This window comes from Triturus cristatus, chromosome 8 (genome assembly GCF_964204655.1).
Source record: "Triturus cristatus chromosome 8, aTriCri1.1, whole genome shotgun sequence".
In the NCBI taxonomy this organism is placed as follows: domain Eukaryota; kingdom Metazoa; phylum Chordata; class Amphibia; order Caudata; family Salamandridae; genus Triturus; species Triturus cristatus.
This window is the reverse complement of record NC_140591.1, coordinates 189,795,526-189,820,265: the sequence shown is the minus strand read 5'-3', so window position 1 is coordinate 189,820,265 and position 24,740 is coordinate 189,795,526. Positions and strand designations below refer to the sequence as shown.

At 42.2% G+C, this 24,740-nt stretch overlaps 1 protein-coding gene across 3 annotated transcripts in view; it reads left to right on the top strand.

The window, feature by feature from the left end:
• The window catches only part of DOP1B (DOP1 leucine zipper like protein B), a 687,459-nt gene that overhangs the window by 319,131 nt on the left and 343,588 nt on the right, over positions 1 to 24,740 (top strand). For all 3 annotated transcript variants that reach the window (XM_085621292.1, XM_085621294.1, XM_085621293.1), the window contains one exon: positions 9,119 to 9,310. In XM_085621292.1, the coding sequence (XP_085477418.1) occupies positions 9,119 to 9,310 (192 nt within the window). The remainder of the gene's footprint in view (positions 1 to 9,118; positions 9,311 to 24,740) is intronic.

Sequence of the window (24,740 nt, the reverse complement as noted above, 5' to 3'; positions counted from 1 at the left end):
ATGAAATCCAGATTCTCTAGTCATGGTAATATGAGAATCGCAATTTCATTAAAAGAACGGAGGCTACATTATGCATGTTGGTAGCTTTGTAAAACAACATCAGACATATGTTCAATAGGCTATCAATAATGGTGTGCAAAGGTGCTAAAATTTGACCAGTCAGCAGCGTTGAGAATGTCATCCAACTTACCTCCAGACCAGAGAGATTTACTGGCCATTGCACCTCTAAGGGAGCGAGCTTGAAATTTCTTTAAGTCAATACCTGCTAAACTCATAACAGTCTTAACCCATCTAGAAATAGAGGTTGAGGTTATGCCTTTGTGGGGTTTAACAAAGGATATAAGTAATTGGTTAACATCCTGAGGGCGAAGAGCAAACATTCTGCGACCACAACATAAAGTTTTGGACATAAATCAAAATGTGGGTAAAAGATTGAATCAGACATAGTCTTTGTTCTTTTATAAATCTCAAATTTAACTCTGAACATGTTATGAGATGTATACATAATCTCCAGGGCTTTGACATCAGAGACCCTTCTGCATGAGATTAGGCATAGTAGAGTAGCCAGCTTAATGGAAAGGTTTTTTTCCTATTGGGGAGAGTATTAACAGGCCAGTTATTGAAAAGATCAAGGATTAGTTTAACATCCCAAAGACTTTCATATTTAGGTTTAGGAAGTCTTCTTAAATGAATGCTTTTCATCACTCTACAAACAATGACATTTTTACCTACCGTTTAACCATTGACAAGGACATGACCAGCAGAACTAGCCGATATATAGCAATTGATAGTTCTATAGCTGAGGTCTTTATCAAATTGTTTAACAAGGAAGTTAACTATGTCAACAATAGATGCTTCCAAGGAATCAAGGTTCCTTTCCAGGCACCAACGTACCCAGATTCTCCATATGTTGTTATCTCTGTAGTGAGTGCCTGGGGCCCAAGACTCTCTGAGGAAAGTTGCAGCCGTCGCTGAAAGTCCTGAGATTTCATTGGATCTCCTGACACTCTGCAGGCAAGAAGGGTTAAACTCCTGTTCTGAATTAGGGGGTGAACTCCTCCATCTATGTCTGCAAGAAGATTCTCTAGGGTAGGAATTAAAAAGGGGGGTTGCAAGCTAGTTCTAGAGTGGTGGGGAACCATGCTTGGGATGGCCAAACAGGAGTTATTAGGACAAGGAAGCACTGATCCTGTCTCACTATCTGAAGAACTCTCTGAATCATGGCAAAGGGAGGGAATGCATACACCTTGGCTCCTTTCCAAGATTGTAGTAAGCCATTGACTGCTAGAGCACCCGGGTCGGGCATCCAGCTGAAGTTGTTCTCCAGTTGAAAGGTTAGTCTGCTCGCAAATAAGTCTATCTCTAGAGGGCCCCAGATCTTGTTTAGGATCCTGAACATGGCAACATTAATTTTCCAATTGCTGTGATCTAACAGGAATCTTGAGTTCCAGTCTGCAGAGATGTTCGATTTCCCCGGAAGGTATTCCTCTTTGAGAGCGATCTTGTGTTCCAGACAGAACATCCAAAGTTTCTTTGCTAGATTCGAGAGGTCCGCAGATTTGGTGCCTCCCAGACGATTTATATAGGCTAACGCTGAGATGTTGTCCATCTTTAGAATGACTGACCTCCCCTGGAGAGAGTGTTTGAAGCTCATGAGGGGGTAAAGCCCAGCTGTTAGTTCTAAATAATTTATGTGGTGAGATGATTCCTCTTGTGACCAGATACCACCAGTGTTCTGATTGAGAAGGCAAGATCCCCAGCCATGAAGGCTCGCATCTGATTCTAAAACAAACTCTGGTTTTGAACCAAAGATTGCATTTCTGTTCCAAGCGTCTAGGTTCTCGAGCCACCAGGCTAGTTCCGATTTGGCTTCTTGATCCAGACAGATCCGATCTCCGTACCAGAGGCCAGATCTTAGGGCTCTAGCCTTTACCCTTTGAAGGGCCTGATAGTTGAGGGTACTGGGAAAAGATGGCTTGGATGGAGGAGGAGAGGAGACCCAGAAGTCTGGCTAGCTCTCTCAGAGATAAGTCTTGCTGTTTCAGGACGTGTCTTATTTCCTTCCTGGTTTTGGTAATCTTTTGGAAGGCAGTAAAAGGAGACATTTCAATGTGTCTACTGTGAAACCTAGGAACTCCAGAGATCTGGAAGGGGACAGAATTGATTTTTCTTTGTTTATGATGAATCCTATACTTTCTAGGAGATCCATCACAGTCTTCAGGTCTTTGGCTAGTTGTGAAGGATCTTGAGACATTATAAGAATGTCGTCTAAGTAAATGATTAAACAAATGCCCCTTATTCTTAGAGATGAGGCAACAGCTCTCATGAACTTGGTGAAGCACCAAGGGGCAGAGGAGAGTCCTAAGGCGAGAGCATGAAATTGGTAAAGGTTTTCCAGACAAATTGAAGAAAGGGTTGGTGGGTTTCGGCCATAGGAATGCTGAAGTAAGCATCCTTTAGGTCCAGTTTGACTTGCCAGTCTCCCTCTAGAAGTAAATCCCTCAAGAGATGGATGCCCTGTAAACCAAATATTTGTTTAGTTCTCTTAAGTTTATGACAGGTCTCTAACCTTTGTCTTTCTTTTTTACAAGAAAGAGTGTGCTTATAAATCTTAAAGTTTCTAATGGGACCTCTATTATGGCTCCTTTCTGAAGCATAGAGGAGATCTCCTCCTCTATTATTTTTGGTGCTCTGTAGAGAGAGGCATGTCTCTCGGGAAAGAAGTTTGCAAAGGTATGTGAGTCAAATCTATCATAAACCCATTGACAGTGTTTAAACACCAAGGATATAGAGTGATCAATCTCCAATTGTGAAGGAGGAATTTGACTCTGCCACCCACATTTTGGGGAAAGAAGGAGAAGGGAGAAGGGAGACGGGAGAGAGTTCTCACTTGCAGGGTTGTTTGAGATGAAGGTTCCACGGGATCTAAATCCTCCGATGCGTTGGCCTCGAATTCTCTAAGGGGAAAATTGAGGCACATTGTACTGCTGATACCCTCTTCCGAAACCACAGAATCTTGGAAATGGACTTTTGATTGAAGCGGCCGGAAGAGAGGCCCCGTCTTCTGGCCCACCCAAAAAGGTTAGGATTGAAAACTCTGCGCATATTTTGCTGTGCCTTGTCCAGGGCGGTGAAAGTGGAGACGTATTTCCCCAAGGATTTAATGAGGTCTTCTCCAAAGAGTAAACCTTTTGGGTTTTGCAAGGGTTCTTTATCCACCATGTCAGTTAGTTTTGGATTTATTTTAGTCAAAACGACTCTTTGTCTTTCTGCATTAATGCTAGCGTTGGCATTACCCAGTAGAATTAATGCTCTCTGGCTCCATCCCCTGATGAGATTGTTGTTGAGAGGGGTGCCATTGATGTGGTTGTCTTCTGCGGAATCTAGGATTCTGGCTAATGGTCCCAGTACGTTGAGAAGACTGTCTTTGCACCCTTTCAGTGATTTTTCCATCCCTTTTCTTGGATTACGTCCAAGTTTGAATAGGAATTTAAGGAGTTCAGGGTCCAAATTGGGGGTATAGCAGCTTTTATCCTCAGTAGAAGGTCTAGAGCATTCAGCTCTAAGGATATTACGAGTGTCCCTTTCTAAGAGGTTTCTTATCCATTTTTTATTGAATTTTGCGACGTGGTCCTGAGGGAACCACTCAGAACTTCTTGGGTGTTTCAGATTTAATGGGGAAAATGTTTCTTCCCCTAAGGGGTCAAGGATAATGTCCTTAGAGGATGATGGGAGTTCCTCTTATGGATTGTAAAATTCTTGATCATCTTCATCAAGATCAAGGACATACTCATCAGGTGTGTCTGAGTATTCTATATCATTAGATTTGTTATCTCCCGTATTGTAAAGATCATTATGATATTTTGTGCCGCTAGGGACAACCAGATGTTTTGTGCCGCTAGGGACACCCAGATAAGTTGTGCCCCTAGGGACACCTTGGGAGTTCAAGGTGCGAGGACCTCCATTAGAGGTTGAGGTGCTAAGACCTCCCTGAACTGATGATGTGCTTGGACCTCCTATATTGCTCTTATCAATGTTTTTACTTTTCTTAAGTCTTTTACCCCTTAATTCAGTGATCTTGTCAAAGTAGGGGTTTGGAATTTCTGAGATTTCGTCCTCATCAGGCGGTGACCTTGTAGAGGACATGGCCTGACTTAAGGTCTCAAACATGCAGGACCTCCCTTGTTAAGCGGGAAATAGCGCGCCATTGGGGTGCTGTAGGGGTGCCATCCATACGCACATGGATACAGGAATTGGACAAATGTATGATAGCTGAAAAGGAAGTCTTCATTATTCGGGGGTGCCCTAGGAAGTGGGAAAGGAAGTGGAAAGCGTGGAATAGGTACAGAGGGTCCCTATGTACATCCCCACTTGTGGATTTGGCAATGAGACGGAAGGAACTTAAGGAAATGTTGAACCACGTCATGTAATTTATTGTATGCTATTCGGTAAAGTGTTTTATGTTGTTGCTGCTGAAGTATAACTCTGTATGTGCAACGAATAAAATCAATAAAATGTTAATTTAAAAAAAAAAAAAACATGCAGGACCTCAATTCCTTATGAAGGATTTTTTGCAGGGCTTCGTTGTCTATATTAGGAGTAGGGGCAGAAGCCTTGTCGGAGTCAGTCAGACATGGTATATAGAAAATGTAAAAAGTGGTAAAGCCCTTTAATGAAAGATAATAGTGGAAAGGTTTATAGATGAAGGAATGTCAAGAGAATAATTCCTCTCTTATTACAATTAATTTCGTTTTTGAAGGTTGAAAAGGCTAGTTAAATGAGTATTTCCTGCTAAAACCCCTTTTTTTTTTATGAATAAGTTTGTAAAATAATAACTACTTGCGGATGAAATTCGAAATAATAAAAGGTAGCGATGCAGAGCCGCGTTGGAGTGCACTCCCCGCATCGGTGGTTAGAGGTGCAAAACGGGAGTTAAACAAAGACATTAGGTAAGCTAATTATGGCATGAGGAAGTTGAACAAGGATGAAATTGAAGAATAATCGTTTACACCAAAAACAAAATATTAAGGCTCGATTAAACATCTAAATATCTTTAAATATATTCAAACATTAGAAATAGTACATAAACTGAAAGAAAAGGCAGGTTAATCTGGTCAGTCACGCAAGGATGGGACAAGTGAAGGGGGTGTAGGGAGATCTCCGTAAATTGGAGATCGGTATAGATGCAGTAGGAAGGGGGGGTAGGGTTAAGCCACACACAAGGGAACTTCAAAATAGAGATAAAAATGAATAATGGTAATGAAGGAAAATGAACTTATCTGCTTGGAGCCGCATTTAAAAGAGGCAGAATGTGCAAAGATACTTACTGGAACAAAAGCGCATGGTAGATTTAGAGATTGGCTGGTAAATGCACCCTAGTCAGTGTCCAGAGGTCATTAAAATTACAAAAAGCATCATACCTCTATTAAAACGTTTGAAAAAATAGGTAATTCACTCGGGTTTAAAGGACTAAAACTCTTGGTTGCTGTACACCCTTCCTTAAACCTCCATAAACTCAGAAAACTCCTTAACCTATCTCTCTTATTTGCACATTCAGTCATACAGTTGGATTGCAAGCAGGCTAAGGCAGTCTTTTGCATTCTGGTGAACCGCATTAGGATCGACTGTACACACCCATATGTTTTCTTAGACAGCTCCATCAATAACACACTTCTAATGAGCATAGATCCCTTAGAACCTTCCAGGTTGTACTCAGTGAACCATTAGACATGCCTTTCACTCTAGAACACAACCTCTGAACGGTCACCCATCGACATGATCTCAGAGATGCTAGAATGGCATATGACCACCCAGTCAGTCTCTGCACTGTCTGATTTATCGACTGATTGATTAATCAACTATACCAGTATATCTTCAAGTGTCTGAAAGGCAGCACAATAGTCCTAGAACGATTCTATGCTAGATAGGTTTTGCCTTTTCATCCCGGAGTGAGTGTTCAAACTGTTAGCTTCTAGCAACATATGTAATCAGGGGCTTTTTAAGGTGCTTGCCCAACCGGATGCTGATCGGGAACAATTTGAAAATCTTCCTGTTTCATGGTATGGAAACACGAAGCTGTGACGGAATTGACTTGGGCGGTCATGCTGAGTTTGCTGTTGATGATTATCTCGAGGTTCTTGGCGTAGATGATGGATGGGGGTGGCTGTTGGTCCTTGCTCTGTTGGCCATCAGATGGAGCCCCATGGTGATGTGCTCTTCCTGAAGATCACGATTTCTGTCTTGTTGGTGTTCAGCTTTAGACAGGTGGTCTTCATCCAGTGGGTGATTTCAGTCATACAGGCATTGAACTTGATCCAAGTACTGGGCGTCTTGTCCTTGAGGGAGAAAATGAGTTGGGTGTCATCAGCAGAGGACGTTGATATTGAAAGCGCAGATAGTGCTGGCTAGAGGGATCATGTATATGTTGAAGTGGGTTGGGATCTCTGCAGAGGAGGCCTCAGGTGTCCGCGGGTACTGTGTCAGGCTGACTGACTGGGTCCTTCCAGTTAGGAAGGAACAGATCTATTTGAGTACGTCTACTTGGATTCCAATGTTATGTAGGCTTTGGCTGAGGATGGGGTGGGAGACTGTGTCAAATGCTGTGGAGAGGTTCAGAAAGTTGAGGGCTGTCGTGTCTACTCCATCCAGAGTGATGTCAATCGTGGCAATAAAAAAAAAAAAAAAAAAACAGGATGATGCGAAGGAACCAATCGAATGATATTTCTCTCAAATTATGAAGGATACCACAAATTACTCCTTCACAGTGAGTTATTTATATATTGAAATTAATCGTCTGTTAATCATATGATTGTCTGGACAGTTTCATTTGATAAATCCCTTTTATCAACATATAAATAAAGTTTCAAATATTCATTTCACACATAATTAGATAAATGAACATAGATCCATTACTCAAAAAAAGAAAGGGAAAAACAAAAACACACAACAAAAGACATTTAATCCATTCCTTATTCCCCTAAAAATAATAATGGATGTTAACACTTTTATCGTGAGCATTCCATTGTTTGAAGTCGCCCCATTACATAGTACTAGGAGGTAGTGACACTTACACCCCTTTACACAATTTATTAGTACTATATATATCTCGATTCAACCAATGATTTAAATTCTTCCGGGGCTCTTTATATTCAACAGTAGTCGACGCGTTTCAGCCCAACATGCTTGCGGGCCTCATCAGGACTAGGGTATATAAGGATATATCTCCTGGAACAACATCAATTCCGCAGCAATCCGAGTTGTCCCATTCTAAAGCGGCAATATATCCATGGCGAGATTATTGTTCTATTGGGCCATAACCTTCGGGGTCAGTTAAATGCACGGGGGGCCTATGAATCCTAACCCCGCAATGTCGTCTGTTCTTCTTATAAGATCTTAAATTATTTGAAGTATCCCGCTGGCGGTCCAACTCTCCACACAGTTCCCAAGTGGATAATTGGCTCCACGTGAACCTAGTGGTGATGAACAGGGACCCTTGTGGCATGATCGGTAAACCCCAAAACAGTTAACAATGACAATTACTGCAATGGACTCACTGAGCACTAGAGGTATGTGACAGAGGAGCTCTTAGTGTGGTAACCAAAACTCTCATCCCCTTAAACACTTAGGGGCACATGTATCAAAGGAATGAATAGGACAGCATTCGCAATTTGCGAGTACCAAATAGGTACTCGCAAATTGCGAATGCAATTTCAAGTGCGCTAGGGGGTCTAAAGGCCACCCTGATGTACCCCAAAAAACATGCATGTGTGCAGATGTGGCGCACACACATGCCCTAGGCACTCAGAAAATGCAATTTTATGCATTTTTCTAAGGAATTGCAAATTACCATCACCTTGAAGTTGATGGTAATTTGCGATTCCTTAATGCAAAGTCGCAATCTCAGATTGCTTCTTGCATTGCATTTAAGGAATCGCAAATTACGGTTTCCTAAATGCATTCGCAAAATAGGGAATTGCAAAATTTGTAGATTACCTATTTTGCGGGGGGCTTTTGGTTTGATGCATCCTAAATGGCAAAATACAGGTGGCAAGGGGGCCCATTTGCGACCAGTATTTTGCTTTATTCATGTGCCCCTTAGCCACTATTATTCAGAATTTTTCTTGCGTAACCAAGAGAAAGGTATTCGTAGAAGAATTTCAAAAGTGTTTGAAGGTGTTCTAAAATGACTTTCATTCATTAAAAAAATAGAATGTCATCACCACAAGAACACAATTAATAGAAATGATTTACAGTTTATATAGAATCTTTAAAGACCCGTTGAAAAACCAAAGATGGAATTGTATGGTTAAGTGTGAAAAAGCTGGTAGAGACTAATGCTGAATGCTTTCAGTAGAAGTCAAGGTACATTTCATAATCTTCCTTCTGTGTACAGAAGAAGGACATGAGTGGTAAGAAACTAATTACAGAATACTATATTGGTGGTATCTTACTCTGGAAAATACATGGTATGTTCCTAAGGGTCAAATTGATTTTTTAGAGAAAGTAGAGGAGTAGGCATGATCTCTTGACATGTGGTGGGCAGGCTCCAAACTTAAAATTTTGTGGAAAGAGGTCCTTGTGGCCATTAAAGATGTCTTGGGGTAAACAGGAGACTTAATTATTCTATCACTAGCTGAGCTAATTTGACAACTTATAGGGTATGACAAATGGATATAAAGACATTGATACATGACACACAAAACTGGTGATTGAACATAATTTTTAAAAGCAAGAAACCCCAACTATTGTATTCCTTAAACCTTGTGATATTTTGTCATTAGAAAACATTATGACCCACCCTGGGGATATGTCATCATGAATCAGTGGGAGTCGTTACGAGACTACCTTGATAGGGACTATCGAGCGATATCATGCCCACTGAAGTTAGGAACACTTCAATAATTTGATATAAAGGTCTGGGAGAAGATAGAGTTTAGGAGGTGGAGAGAAGAGAATGTTTCCATATTTGTGTTCAGTTATATGGGAAGGTGGCTGAAAGGAGTGGAAATTGGAAAAAAAACATGAGAGCACTAATAGTTGGTTATTGTCATTGTTTTTCATATGTTAAAAGCACACATGATTGTAGCAAGATACCAATAAAAAACTGTCTTCATTTTAGGAGCTTTATTCTGAAGTGCAGACACAGTACCTGCCACAGATGCTCAGCTACATGGCGCAGTCATTGGCTGAGAACATGGATGCACTAAGTCTGAAAGAACTCACGCACACCTTAAAGACCTGCTTCAAACTGCTGAGCAAAGTACAGATGCCTCCTGCCTACTTGGAGATGCAGACTGGAAGCGAATGTGGTGTAAGTGTCCCTGGTTGATCTGAGGTGCTCCCTTATTTTTAGTGCTACACATTTTTCACACATCTCTGCCTAGAAATGTCTTTCCTGATAGTTCAGTTTTGTTCAAAGCATGCAAAGCACTCAAGAATTGCCTCCTAAATAATTCTGAAAATGTTCCACGGTGTCAGATACCGGTCTGTTTGGCTTAGAGGCACAGCTCTGTCAAGAATTTTAAATTTTGCTTTTTCTCAGTAGTCTTGGTTGCTCTGAATAGAGTGGGATTGTGGCAGAAGAACTGGGTTGCGCATTGTACTAGGGCTGATGTAAAGCAGCCCCAGCTTGCTGTGATTTGCTTACCTTGGAATACACAAACCAGAAAGATGTTACGGTGCAATCCTGTTCCAGATGTGCAGTGGTGTTTCCTGTTTGCATGCTGGCTCCGGGCAGCTTTCAGTATCCATATCAAATCCTGGTTGCTAGCTTCCAGTTCTGCTGGAATCTCAGCTTTCACTTGGTTATCTTCTGCATCTTTTGGCCTTCCAGAGTACCACAGGCAGTGACTTATTTTTAGGTCGAGCCTACTAGACATAATGCACTTTCTCTTTAAAGGTATATTGTGGCTTACCAGGTACAAAGAAGGGCTTGGAGCTCACCCATTGATTATCATTGGTTGGCTTTTCTTGTCACTCTTATTTGCCTGCTTCTTATTTGTGTCCAAGCTTCTTAACCTTGTCTTTGTCTCTCCCATGGATCATTCTCTCTTTCCCATGTTGTTTTTGCCTGGTGGCTGTACTCTATGTTGGGGAACTACTTTTTTCTTTTTGTGTTAGGACTCACAGAGAGCGCATGTGTTTTCAAGCCATGTTCCCTATGTACCTTCCTCCCCCCATGCTGCTGCCTGTCCCAGTGTGCTCCTCCCCAACCCCCTTCTGGTTGCGCTCGCCTGTGTGCTTATTCATGTTGCATCTGCTCTCCTCTATGTTGCTTCTGTGTCCCCCACTCTCTCCTGCATTTCTTCTATGCCTCCAGGCCTCCCCTTGTTGCTTCTGTATCACCCTGCCATTGCCATGTTGCTTCCATGTCCCCTACCCTCCCATATGTTACATCCGACCCCCTGTTACTTCACACCCATTACTTTCACTTAAAAAAAAAAAACACTTTTGTTTCTTTTGTTTTAAGTACTGATGTGACTCTGTAACTAAAAACAAAAAGGGGTATGGGTAATAAACACACATAGTACAGACAACATTTGTAGACTCTCCAATCACATATAATAAATAGACAATAAGTTTATAACAAATTTCATAATCCATTAGTACATAAGAAATATGATACACAGTATATACTAAGAGGCAGAGAAGATAAAACCTATAGCCACAGGGTCAATGTAGGTAATTTCTGAGATCTCCAATTTGGTAAAATTAAAGATCTGGCTACTTCTATGGCAAGGGGCACGAAAAGTTGCTTGTGTAATTAGAGCTGCTCAATTACTTAGGAGAAGCCAAATAACGCCAGCGATGCATATATAAGGATATCTAATGAAACACACTTACTGATAAACCTAAAAACCTCTTCCCAAAAATGTTGTAATTTCAGACAGTCCCCTGCATCAGGCAGATTACATCTAAAACAGTCATTCGATGGCGTAGGGAACCATTTATGGAGCCTGGAGGGAGTGTAATAGGCCACCCACCGAGAAAGGAAGGACATTCTTTGAAAGTTGGCCGCTCTCAATGCCCTGTGACCAAGCTCACAGACCCGTAGCCATTCCTGTCTACTAAACCTGCAGTTAGTTTTCTGAGCGATTTTTGGGAGCATTAATTCAATGAGGTTCTTGTTCTTCTCCTGACGTAGTACCTTGTACCAGTTGCCAATGCCCGATAGGTTTGATTCAAAGGCAGCTTTTAAAATTAATATTGTACTCTAGCTGATCCCTCTAAAGTTAGTCTGAAGAAAGCATGAAATCTGCCTAAACCTTAGCCAGAGGTCATGGCTCTGTGTTTCAAATTGTGTCACAAAAGCCTACCACTTCATCTGATTAGTACCATTATAAAAAGTGCCCAGTTTACAAAAGCCCAACAAAATATAAGGCTGTACCCCTTTTTGTGAGAGTTTGAGGCCCCATACCTCACAGTCACAAAGAAAGGAGTATGCATGGCATGATGGAATATTATAATTTTTGTGGAATCGCTGAATGCGGCTTAATAGTATATTCACCACCTTATATCTTGGGGTTTTTTGGTAACTTTGCAGTTCGCAAAAATGCTGGTAACTTAATAGCATTCTCCCTTAGCATATGGTTAAATAAAAAATTATCAAACTTCGAGAAAGGGGACAGAAGCTGAGTTGTTAAGCTAAGTAATGCAGCTTGATAATAAGTAGCTACATGAGGTATCGCATAATGCCCATCTATCTAACAGACTTTTTATTTTGTCGACTGTTTTACCGTAATTTAGGTGAAAAAGTTGAAGGAAGTCAACTGTTGCATACATGCCAAGATATCTAATTGGTTTGAAAGGTAAAATTTTTAGCCCTTCCGGTAGCTGTATTCCTGGTGTATTAAATAGAAGAAGTTCCGTCTTAGATTGATTGACCCTGTAACCTCCCAGTTCTGTAAATGCCTGGATTTCTCCCAATGCTCCCTGGATGTTTGATTTTTCTGGCTTCAGGTACAGGATCAGATCATTAGCAAATCGATTTATTTTGGCCATTTCCAATAGGGGGGCTTGGATTAGTATGTTAGAATGAATTTTTATCGCTAATGGTTCAATAAAAAGTGATAACAGAAGCGGGGAGAGGGGGCAACCCTGCCTAGTACCCTGTCTTATTACTACCTCTCCCGCCTCCTCTGCATTTATAATAATTTTTGCGATGGCTCCCCTAAAGATTCTTTCCAGCATCTCGATCAGATGGTGTGGAAAGCCGAACTCCCCCAAAATAAAAAAGAGGGCTTGCCAATCCACCAGGTCGAATGCTTTTTCTGCGTCCATCATTAAGATGGCCGCAGCCGCCTTTATAGCAGAAAAATAGTCAATAGATTGAATCAGATAGAAGGTATTTGCAGCCATAGATCTCCCCGGCAAAACACTGTTTGGTCCGCATGAACCAAATAATGAGCGCAGCCCATAATTCTATTTGCCCAGATTTTCATAAGAAGCTTATAGTCTACATTTAGTAGGCTTATTGGGCGATAAGAGCTTGGATCTTTGGGGTCCTTATCCTTTTTTAGAATTGAGAGCATCACCAATTCCTTGAATCTGTCTGAAACTCCCGTTCCAGCCATAACTTGGTTGTACAGTGATACTAAAAAAGAGGGGGTGAGTTTGTTAAAAAACAGTTTGTATACTTCAATGGGGATCCCATCATTGCCACTCGCCTTCCCATTTTCCATTTTTTTAACGATTTCGCTTAATTCTGTGAATGTAATCGGTTCAGACAAAATTATACAGTCCTCCTCGCTAACGATAGGCAGGTGGACTGTTGTAAAATAGTCCGCAAGTGCTTGAGGGTTAACTTTCTGGACTTCCGCATATATCTTGCTGAAATGTGATATAAAAATATCGGCAATTCCGTCTTTATCGTTCACCAGCCACCTAGTACTCGGATCTCTTATTTGTGGGATAGACTGTTTGCTCTGTTGCGTTTTTGTGGACCATGCTAACATTTTCCTGATATGCTGGTTTTCCTCGTATGCCTTTTGACAGGCGGCTTTACTTCCAGCAATTTCCTCAAGCAGAAAAAAACTTTTCAGCTCCTCCTTATCTCTTAATTGTTCCTGGTGAAGGGCCTCTTCCTTCTCCCCAGTTGACCTCCCTGAAAGTTCTCTCCTAACCCGCTCCACTGCTTCTTGGAGTCCGGCAATCTTCAGTTTCATTAGCTTATAAAGATTAGCACTGTATGCCACCACCTGTACCCTAAACGTAGCCTTAAAAGCCTCCCATACCATAGAACCTGGCGCTGTATTCACACTCTCCTTAAAGAACCGCCCTATAAAATCACAGGTTTCATCAATCCATATTTGATCTGATAACAGTGCTTTGTCAAAATGACACCTATTACTCTTTCTCCTGTGGGCAGGCAAATGTATAATTAAGGATACTAAAGAGTGATCTGAAAACGGAGAATCAAAGAGTTCCCCCTTGTGAACAGATTACTAATCACAAAAAAAAATCCAAACAGGATGCTGTTTTAAATCTCGCTGAGTAACACGTGAACTCAGTGACACCTGAGTGGTCTACCCTCCATGGGTTCAATAATTTTTAAGAGCCTATCTGTTTTAGGTTTTAGTTGCTTTTTTCCCTTATTGGAGGTATCAAGACGTAAAGGTTAAAATCTCCCCCCATAATTATATACCCCTGCACACCCACCCGCAAAGCATATACCTGTTCCAGTGGCGCACAGTCGTCACTAATTGGACCATAATAATTGAGCAGGACGACAGCTATTCCATTAACTAAGACCTCTATGCAGAACCACCTAGCTCCCTCATCCCGAATCACCTTACCCACCTCCCAATCCAAATCCGAAGACAAGAGAATACCCACTCCTCGCACTGCAAAGTATACTTGGGCATATTTCTTAGGGAGAGTAAAGTTGGGGGAGTTAGATTTAGGATTTGTCTCCTGCAAAAAAATCACCTGGGGTGAGAAAGATTCTAGCCACTTTAAAATAGCTCTTCTTTTTTGTGAGTTCAAGAAGCCAATCACATTACAAGAAATTACTTTCAACAATTGTGACATCCCTTAGACCTATGTAGCTTTTTACAACCAGGACTATCATAGTCTCTGCTCCAACTCTCTTCCATTTGTACCAGATCTTTCAATAAAATCAAGTCGAGCCCCTTGGTGACAGAAACCTTGCCAATTACAACATGGCCTCCAAATTTAAACGTATTACTCAACATTCCTAGTATGCCTGCTAACCATACGCTCATTTTTTTAATACTACACCCCTCTTCCCCCCCCCCCCCTCCACCCGCCCATCCCAAACCGTCTGTGGAGTGAGGTTGCCCTTCCTTCACTACCACTGCCTCCCTCCAACAACAAGGTGCCTTGACTTGACACCTGGGAGCACGTCCCCTCCCCCTTCACCTCTGAAAAAAGAAATCGCAGTTCAATTAACCCCGAGATATTTGAGATATATCACTTGCTCGAAAAGCCCGCAGCTTGCTAATTCAATATGTATAAACATATACAGTGCAGCATCCAAAATTCATTAGTGCAAAAAAAAAAAAAAAAAGGGGGCGGTGCAATATGCAAAGTGCCATACAGATAACATCAGGTAGGGTCTCAAACTAGGCATTGACGGCGGATGGGTTGAGCGGCGAAGTCCACACCTCCGCACGGTCACCTGGTGCTAGCTCCTCCCCCTCCTTCTCCTCGGCTTCAGCGGTCATGGCGGTTCATAGTTGGCGTCTTTCAACGGGACACGCTGCGCGGGGATTTTGAACTTGGCCGGCTCTTTTCCTTACTTGCGGATTTGTTGGTTTGCCCTCCTGACTGGGCCGATTTCCCTGCCGGAGATGGAGATGGAATTGTGATCCGTAGGGAGACGCTGTGGTTGTTGCTGATGGAGAGCACCCGAGGCTGTTTAAAATCCAAGTCCTTCAACGCCAGAAGAGTGCAGAGCAGGTGAGCTAGTTGCTCTGGGCTGACAGGCGGATATACAGGTGGTCGGGAATCGGGAACAAGGGCTCGGACTGAAAAAAAAAAGTGAAGGAAGGCGAGGCGAGGTGGAAAAAAAATGTTTTTTTTGTTTTTTTTTTGTTTGATTGCAGAGCCATTTGTTGAACTTTGTTTGAGTCATGGGCAAATTATTAAATGCACGCATCAACACAAAAGCAAAAACTCGCCGCCAGCTGCCTTTGGAGATAAAGAGCGCGAACAAGGCAACTGATAAGGAGTCTCTAGAAAGCTCAGACGAATTAGAAGGACCCTCCACGGCCCCAACAGGGCAATTTAGTACAGCGGCGAATTTAGCGCAGGATGGCACAAAGAAGCTCAGCACTAGTTTGGTTGTTTTTCAGCCCGCCCAACCACCTGAATCGCTATCTCCCGCTCAGCATGACTTTGGTATGGAAGCAAAAAGTGACACTAAATTAGCTGACGTTGTGAAAGAGGGCAAGCAGTTCCCCCTGTTTCAGAAGAAATCTAGTATGTTATTTAATAGTTTATCTTGTGCAGAGGGACCTCAAACTACGTCAGTAAATACCCAGCCCTCAGAAACGATGTTCAAGCCTGTGTCTGAGTCTGAGTCCGTGCCTAACTCCATTTTAGTACCTCCTCGATTTCTGTATCAAGATGAGCATTCATCCCGGCTGCCCACACGAAAGCAGGACGATCTAACATTGGTACCCGAAAATGTATCACAAAACATTACTCGAACTGGCTCATTCACCACTCTGGATTTTAATACTGCCCAATCAATATCAACAAAGCCGTCTTCAGTATCATCAACCTTGGACACTCCATCCATAAGGTCGGCCGACCCTCTTAGCCCTCTCTTAGATATGAATACGGAGTCCATAGGTGAAATTCAGATGTCAGTTAAAGATATGCTGAATTTAATTTTGGACGAAGTCCGGGAAATAAAAAGATACCAAAAAGCTGAATTAAGCTCAGTTCATCAGCGACTAGAGAAGATAGAGGATTTAGTTTCAAGCTTTCCACTCCGTCTTCAAGAAGCTGAAATGCGAATCTCGACCTTGGAAGATCAAATGACGGCAGTTAAAAAAGAAGTCAAAATATTTGATAGAGACAGACGCGCCTTGGAACTAAAACTCGATGATTTAGAAAATTTTACAAGAAGATCGAATCTGCGCATCGTAGGAGCTCCGGAGGGGATAAAGGGGTCCGATACAGTACGCTGGGCGACCTCCTTGAGGGGGACTTAACAATTACTAGAGCACATCGTGTGCCTGCCCAGCCTTTTCCCCACTCTATTTTACCTCGTACAATCTTGTTAAATTTTTCAGACAGTCGGATAAAGGAAGCGGTTTTGTCTAAGGCTTATTAGTTAAGACAATTTGCTGTGAATGAGACAACTAAATGCCGGATTTTTTCTGATATGTCGGCAACTGCTGCACGTAGGAGGAAGGAGTTCGTGAAAATGCTTCACCTGTTTAAAGCTAATGGTGCCCAGGCCATGATTGCTCAACAATCCAAACTTAGAGTTCTGGCACAGGGCAAGCAGTATATGCTGTCAGACCTGGATGAAGCACAAGATTTACTGAAGGAAATCACTCATGGGCTTAAGGGTGAAAAGTGATGGTTGTAAAGATAATAACTTTTTCTTTGTCTTGGAGGTTTTTTTTGGTTTTTTTAGGGAGGGAGAAGTCCAGGACCTAAGGGGTGTAATACCAGGACACCCAAGTTTAGGGGGTTAGATCTGCGGCCGGTGTAGGGGAGGAAAGCGGGCTGCAGGCGAGGGGTTGGGGGTCACGTGGGTGGGGGGTGAGGTGAGATGATGGGGATGCACGGGTGGGGGAGTAGAGTGGGTAAAGAAAAAAAAATTAAGTCTTTAGTGCTATGTTTATTAAATATTTTGCGTCAGATAGGTGGTTCTTGGTTTACAAAAGATAAAAAGAGAGATACCTCCGGAAAATATATAATCTACTTTAAACATTGAGTGACGAGTGTTTGAAAATTATTTCTTTCAATGTGAATGGCTTAAATAAGAAAAAGAAATTACGGGCCATAGAATTGTGGATCAAGTCTGAAAATCTTTCGGTAATAATGTTGCAGGAGACTCTTATCTCAAACGTAAAATTAGATCCATTTTTTATGTTTAAAACATGGGCCTCATATCGTGGTTTCTCCTCGTTTTCTGAAGCTAAGCGAGGGGTTGCGATATTTCTAAATAAGAATATTTATGCTGAGATTGTACACACAGATGAGGATGTAAAGTTAAAAACAGATTGAGACCTATCACGTTTGTTAGCTTATATGCCCCAGTAGACGATAGTTCCTCAGTTTATGAAGATTTGTTTCAATCTATATTGATGGTGGCAGGAGATATTAATATTGGAGGAGATTTTAATCTACTCATAAATTTAAGACTGGACACAACTACGCAATCAAGGAAGCAATTTAAACCTAAATCATTGAAAGTTATTCTTAATTATAAAAAAACTTTAGATCTTTGCGACCCATGGCGCACTCGATACCCGCTAAGAAAAGAATTCACATGCTGGTCAGGCAGGTTCAAGTCTTCATCTCGGATCGATTTTTTTCTTGCTTCCAGACAGCTTAATATGCTGCATCAGAGGCCCATTTATAATGGGTTCTCAGACCACGCAATGTTAGTTATTAGTTTCGCTTTAGAACAAAACTTAGACTCCCAAGCGCTGGGTATTCAATAAAACATACTTGAATGATGAAATGTGGGTAACATCTTTGAAATTAGAGATTAGTGATTTTGTATCTCGTAATGCTAAATCGGCCCGATCAATATCATCTGGGATGGCATGAAGGCCTTCGTTCGCGGAATAATTATAAGTAAAGATGCAGCAGTATTTAAAGCAGCCAAATGTAAAAAAAGATGCTTTGGAACAAAGAATACAAGTTTTAAATGAATTAAGGCAGGCAAACCCCTCCAGTATGATTTCACATCAATTAGATGAAGCTAAAAGGGCATTAAGTGCATATTACTACGCTCAAAGTGAGGAGATTTTTTGCAGACATTCTCAAAAAATATACGAAGAAAGTAATTTTACTGGTTCTGAAAGATTCAGATTCACCAAAGTTGCTTGTGGCAACCATATGGGGTAGGAAGTCAAATTAAACTGCCTCTGGTTTGTTTAATATTTTGCTCTGTCTGTTAGAAGGAACAGGTTCAAAGGCTGGAAGGACCTTTCTGAGTCCGCGAATTGCCAAGTATAACCCAGCCTGGTAGATGAAATTGGGCTATTTGTGTGAATTCCTCCAGATCAACCTCTTCATTGGGCAATTCATTCTCAAGGTTTAACAGAGAAGAGAGGGCACTTAGGGGCAGGTTTATATGTTGGCAACGGAGTATACATAATGGCCAACATGAATGTCCCCCCACGCAATTTCATTGCAGCCCCATATCCCGAATAATATGCACTGCTGTTGTGTGCAGATTTAGATTCCGTATATAGGTTTCCCGATTTATGCCCTTATATAGGTACAATTCACATTGCCCTTATTTGGACATAGAAATCCGGCCCTTATTTAGACATTGTCCGTACAAACCAAATACAGGCATGGCCACCTACATCCGTCCATCCACGTCACAACGAATTCTTGGAAAACCAGACCCTTAAGCCTTTAGGAATTTCCCTCAGCTTGAATATTGATTTCTCCAAGAACTCATTAAGTATGCATGAACATCTATTCCTTAGGGGTTCATTCATGACATTCCTCTGCCCGACTTTTACGTCAATACTGGCATTCCTAGACACCTTCAAGGTATAAATATACCAGCACTTGCCCTGGCAAATTGCGGTTCCTGGAGGATTCGATCCAACCCAGACTACGCGGTTCGCCACGGCAAGTTCGGAAGGAGATCAAGTTCCAGCCTGATGCACTGGCCTGACGCTGCCATCCACCTCGCAGAGAATCCAGCTCCAGTGCTCTCTGACTTCCCTTGTGGGGGTTAGACTATCAAGTCCAGAAAAGAGATTCCAACCTCTCTCATTCTAAGGTATGGAGCTGACTAGAACTTAGAGAAACATTTGGCAACTCTTGGCTAAACTAAAAATATAGCTAGCTATACTTTAGAAATGGCACCTACTTCAAACCTCGTACTGTACTTAGGTTAGGTACACTGGGGTAGAACAATTTAGAAGCATCAGATGAGTATCACATTTTAACTTTTGTTATTTATGTATGTATTTTGATTAATATATGTCATAGCTAAAGACCATGCTATTGCAGTATTAATTTATCTTACTGCTAACCTGGTACATATTGTACTTCGCAGTCTGTCTTACGATTGTAGCAATTCATATCTCTTGCATGAGAAATAAGACTGTTCAATAAACCCTTTTATTGAAACGCCCGTCTCTCTATTTCTGTGCAACTCTGTAGAAACTAAGCATGCACGATTAAATGAGTGAAACTGTTATCTATTGTTTCCACGATTCTGAGACTGTTCCGATTCTAAAAGGAAACATAGTTGTCATGGTTATGCGGTTGTCAGAGACTAATCCCTTCTTGTATATTCGAGAAGTTTCTAGTGACCTCTGAGTTAGCTGGCACACACAAGTAATTAAGTTTAATATACTCGATAGAGACATACTGACCTTAGTCCTATGTCAAATCTATAATGTATGTCATTCCAATGCGCAGAGCCTATCGGGGATATAGGAACTACACTACACTGCCAGGACCTGCCATGACGGTGGTTCCTGGCAATGTTTGGCAGTCATTTATAAATTGGGCAGATGGCCTTGCCACCATGGCAATGGAGTAATTTACTAGATCACCATGGCAGAACGGAGGGCAAGAATTCCGCCAAGAAATAAATCACCCCCTTAATGTTAAAGGGGGACAATTAGTGTTGACTGAGCAAGCTCCACCGTAGCTTCATCTATGATGGTCTTATATTGTGAGTTTACTGTCAGTTGTAGCTACATTAGTGGCTAGAGTGTGTAAGAGGTCCGCCTGCAGATCACGTTTGTGTGACTGAACAAACTCGGAAGCAACAAACTTGGAACATAAACTTGGCAGACGGTTTTGCCAACCAGAATAAAATAGGCTCTGCGATATATTCACGCATTGTCATTGAAAGAGACCTAACAGCCGTGCTGGGTTGTAAGACAGGCACGTCAGGTTGAAAGAAGGAGGTGTGAGCTAATTTAATTAGCGCAGGTGGTACTGTGACCAATGTTATTGCTGCCAGTGTTGATGAAGGCCTTCTCAAGAGAAAGGGATTTCTCAGTCTCAATAGCGTCGATTGATGTTAAATCTGGTCAAGTGGCACTGAAACTGCTCCTGCTTGAAGGGAGCTTGGCTTCAGGAGGCCACTGTGCTGAAACATTCACTATGGAAGGAGGCTTTTGAAAAGCTATGTCAGGGTAGCTACATGGATTCCCCTTACCTTGTGAAAATAATGTTTTATTGAGAATGCCTGACGTTGTGCAAGCTGAGCACATTGCCTCAGCCTTTAATGGCACCTGAGTTTGCTCACAGCGAGAATAATTGTATATGGTGGCATGGATTTGGCATAACAAACTCCCCCAGCTTTCTCTTACTTCTTCCTGGCAAGCCAAAACTGGAAGCGAGGCAGCATTAGGGTGGACTTTACCTGCCGAATATCTGATATCTATTGGCAAACGTCTAAAGAAGTCTAAAGAAGTGACAGTGAGGGTTCAGGGGACTGATCCAATTAAGTCATTTCAGTGGGTTAGATTAGTAAATGCTGAGAAACGTTCTCAATGAGAAGTCACTAGCCTGGATAGTCTCAACTGCCTAGTTACTGAACCTTTGGTTCCCTAAAGACCGCAGGAAGCAGTTTCTAAGCAAAATAGTGGCAGACAGAAGGGTTAAATACTGCACACAGTGCACAATGAAATGAGAGAAACAATGTCCGCAGATTCGATCTAGGTAGCATAAAATCCGAATGACAGAGATTCCAGGGAACTCCTGAAGTTTGGCAGAGTAACAAAGTAAATGCCCTGGAGTGGAGCAAAGTCGAGTTTCGTAGAGCTTCACAGGGCTCATGCATATTCAAGAAGTGAGATAGTGAGCCAAATGGAAAGTCCAAAAGAAGTAAATGAAATGAGTTGCAACTCAACTCTCCTCTGACACAATAAGCGGGCCTTGGGGTAGACCGGGAGTTTTCTGCTGCCTTCCCAATATCATTCCTCTAAGTGCCCTGCTGCTCGCCTAACACTCCCTTCTGAAGGAGGCAGGCACTGGGACAGATGTGACCCCCTACTGGAGTCTGTATAGGACAAGGTAGTTGAAGTTGGAGCATGGATGAGGTCCAAAGCTGCGGAGGGAGTGGAGCCCAGCTTTGCAGCAAGAGCCAAGCTGAGAGCTCTGAGAGGCATAGTGGAGGGCACGTGCATGGCTGTCGGAGTCATTGTGTATCAGAGGGAGGAATCACACCATTTTTAAAGTGAGTCAATTTTTACGCTTTATTTTGACACCCAGTGGCATTTCAGTGAATCCTGAAGGAGCTCCTCTTTCTCCCATTCACAAACGAGCACAATTCAAACTCCTCAATCACACTTTCAAGCCACTGCATAACACTGGCCCAGCAGACCTCAACAATCGCATCTGCTGACACAAACCTTCTAGACTCCTCTGCTCATCCTGACTCCTACTTGCACACATCCCACAGATATAGAAAACCGGGCCCGGTAGTCAAGCCTTCTACAACCCTCCTAAAGCATGGCACGACCTGCCACTACACAGAAGAGTCTCCTCCTCGCTTCTTGAATTCCACAAGAAACTGAAAACCTGGCTTTTCGAGTAGTCCCACTAGGCCCTACATGTGCACTCTACAAATGTGCATAACATAACATCTTCCCTTGTACTGTATAGGACCTTGTTGAGTGACCCACACATATAAGGAAAGTCACAATCTTTTTTGTCTAGTATAGGAGAATCGAGGTTTTTGTAAAATTCTAATGTGGTTTTAGCAAAGGATTCTAACAAATCATGTCACCTGTTGCAAATTGATTAGAAAATGATTTCCTATTCAGTGGATGGTTGAAGATGAGCAACCTTTTAAACACCTAAAAACAGCATTTTCTACAGATCCATTTCTGTTACATCCAGACACTATTACTCAGTTTTTTTGTAGAGTCTGATGCTTTTAACAGTGCAGTACATGGCGTGGTATTATAACGTCATTGGACTACAGAACAGTTGCACTACTGAATAATGTACCTTTCTCACAGATTAAGCGTAGTTGGGCAACATTAACCAATTGCTCAGCTAGAATTGATAGTAGTACACATATATATATTTGTGGTAAGTGTTGCTGTAAATGCACATGCTCTTCATACTCCTGCTACCTACAGTTGGGCTTGCATCTTGTTTTTCTTAAAAGAAGTCTTCCCAGTCACGAGGTCTGGGTGACTTTTCCTCTGGTAGTGAACATGCATGAACACCGACTCCATTGTTAGTGTTTTTGTCCGCAGTCCGGTTCAGATGTGTGTTGAAGTTGCTTCCACTATCAACGTGTTTGATCCTGAACGTTGTGGTACAGGGTTCATCAGTTCCCTTCCAATCGCTGACAAGAGTTCTCTACTCTGGTGCTTGTTCCATCTTGGAATCAATGCTCAACTGACCAGAAGACTCCAGACCATTACAAAACTCTGCAGCCAGGCTCCCCCTCCACCACCTACCCTACAATCACACAGAGGTGTCGTGAACCCACCTCTTTAGCAGGGGAGCGGGGCTCTTGATGGGCCTCCTCTGTGTGCCACTCGTCAGACAAAGGTTCATAATTAATGTGAAACGAACGAAGGGTGGGTGAGGGGCTGAGTGAAGGGATATATGTATGGACTTGTGAGCGAAAGGGTGAATTGGGGTGAGTGAAAGTGGAGATATATAAATGATTGAAAGGATGGATGGATGTAAGGATGGATGAGTGAAAGGATGGATGGATGGCTGGATGGAGCGCGTGAAAGGGTGGGTGGATGAGCAAAAGGATGGATGGATGGATGTAAGGAGGAATGAGTGAAAGGGTGAATAGGTGGATGGATGAGAAAAAGGATGGGTGGATGGATGAGTTAAAGGATAGATTGATGGATGAGCGAAAGGGAGGATGGACAGATTGATGGATGGATTGATGTATAGAGTGACTGGGTGGATAGATGGATGGAGTAAAATGGTGTATAAGGGGATGGATGGGTGGAACCATGGATGTAAGGAGGGATGAGTGAAAGAGGATGGATGGACGGAACGCATGAAAGATGGGTGAATGGGCAAAAGGATGGATTAGTTAAAGGATGGATGAATGAGTGAAAGGGAGAATGGAAAGATGGATAGAGTGAATGGGTGGATGAATGGACGGAGCGAAAGGGTGGGTGAGTTGAAGGATGGATCTAAGGATGAATGAGTGAAAGGATGGATGAGTGAAGAGTCGATGGATGAGTGAAAGGAGGATGAATGAAAGAATGGATGGATGAAAGGGAGGGTTAATGGATTGATGAATGAGTGAAAGCGTGGATGGATAAGTGAAAAGGTAAATGGATGGCTGATTGAAAGGATGGATGAATGAATGAAAGGCTGGATGAATGAGCGAAAGGATGGATGAATGAGCGAAAGGACCTTTATTTTGATCAGTTCATTTCTGATCATATTCAGCCAGCTCCCTCACTGAGCATAGCTTTAGACCATGAGCAGTAGAGGGCTGGACACAAGCCAAGTCTGGCGGGCAAATCGTCGCTGCGCACAGCCTTGAGCGGGCAGCCAATAGCCTGTTGCTGGCCAACACCCCACGGTTGCACAAGCCCTAAGAGACACCCACCCTACATTTTATTTATTTATTTATTTTGTGGTACCGTAGTAATTCGGCAGTTCTGCCTCACAAGTGGCAATCCAAGGTACCGCGGTAAAGTGCAAGCTTCACTCTTTAACAGTTATACAGTCCACTAGTGTGCAGGGGCTCAGGGTATTCCTACCCTGCCACCTTCTATGCTATTTTGTTTTTTAACAATCTCAGGACATGGGACCAGGTCCTGAAATGGCAGACGCAACACATCTGTTGGTGTCGCAGCCAGCCAATCAGTTTGCGTGATTGACCAGTCCCTTGAGACCAAGATGGGCAGTGGGGAAAAAGGACGTCTCCACAAATCAGAATGCTTTAATTTATAAATTGACGGTACTGCAGGAATACTGTGGTACTCCTGCAGGACCAATCATCCAGATATCATTATAGTTTGACATTTAATTTAACAGAGTTGCACCAAATGACAAATAGCACGCTTTCTGGGCAAAGATTTCGTTTTTTGCCAAATCTGGTGCAATCCTGTTCAGACTTTTTTGTTTTTTGATTTTTTTTTTTATTGCTTCCTAAAATTCCTATGGAAAATTGCTTGGTGAAAATGCATTTTGGGACCCTGTCTCTTTTTCCCAGCCCCCACATGATAGTTCCCCCTTCCTGGAAGGAGCTGAGGTGGATGAACATTTTTTGGAAAGTTGCGTGAATATTTGTCAAACACCACGAATTATTAGCAAAACAAAAACGTCTCTTTTTATGGAAACTAACCTAACTATAACGACAGTGTTGACTGCCACTGTGATAGATTATCGTGTTACAGTGAAGATAATACATTTTGCATATTTATATATACTTGTGACCTTTTTTACATTAATAAATGGAATAGTTTGACATTATTAGTCGATGCACCTGTAGGCACGGTCGTATTATATTTGTTTCTGCTTAATAGATAAAGGGGCTATGTGACTCAGCAATGACAAAATAGCCGATGAAACAATATCAATTCTCAGTGAATGATGTAATATCTATC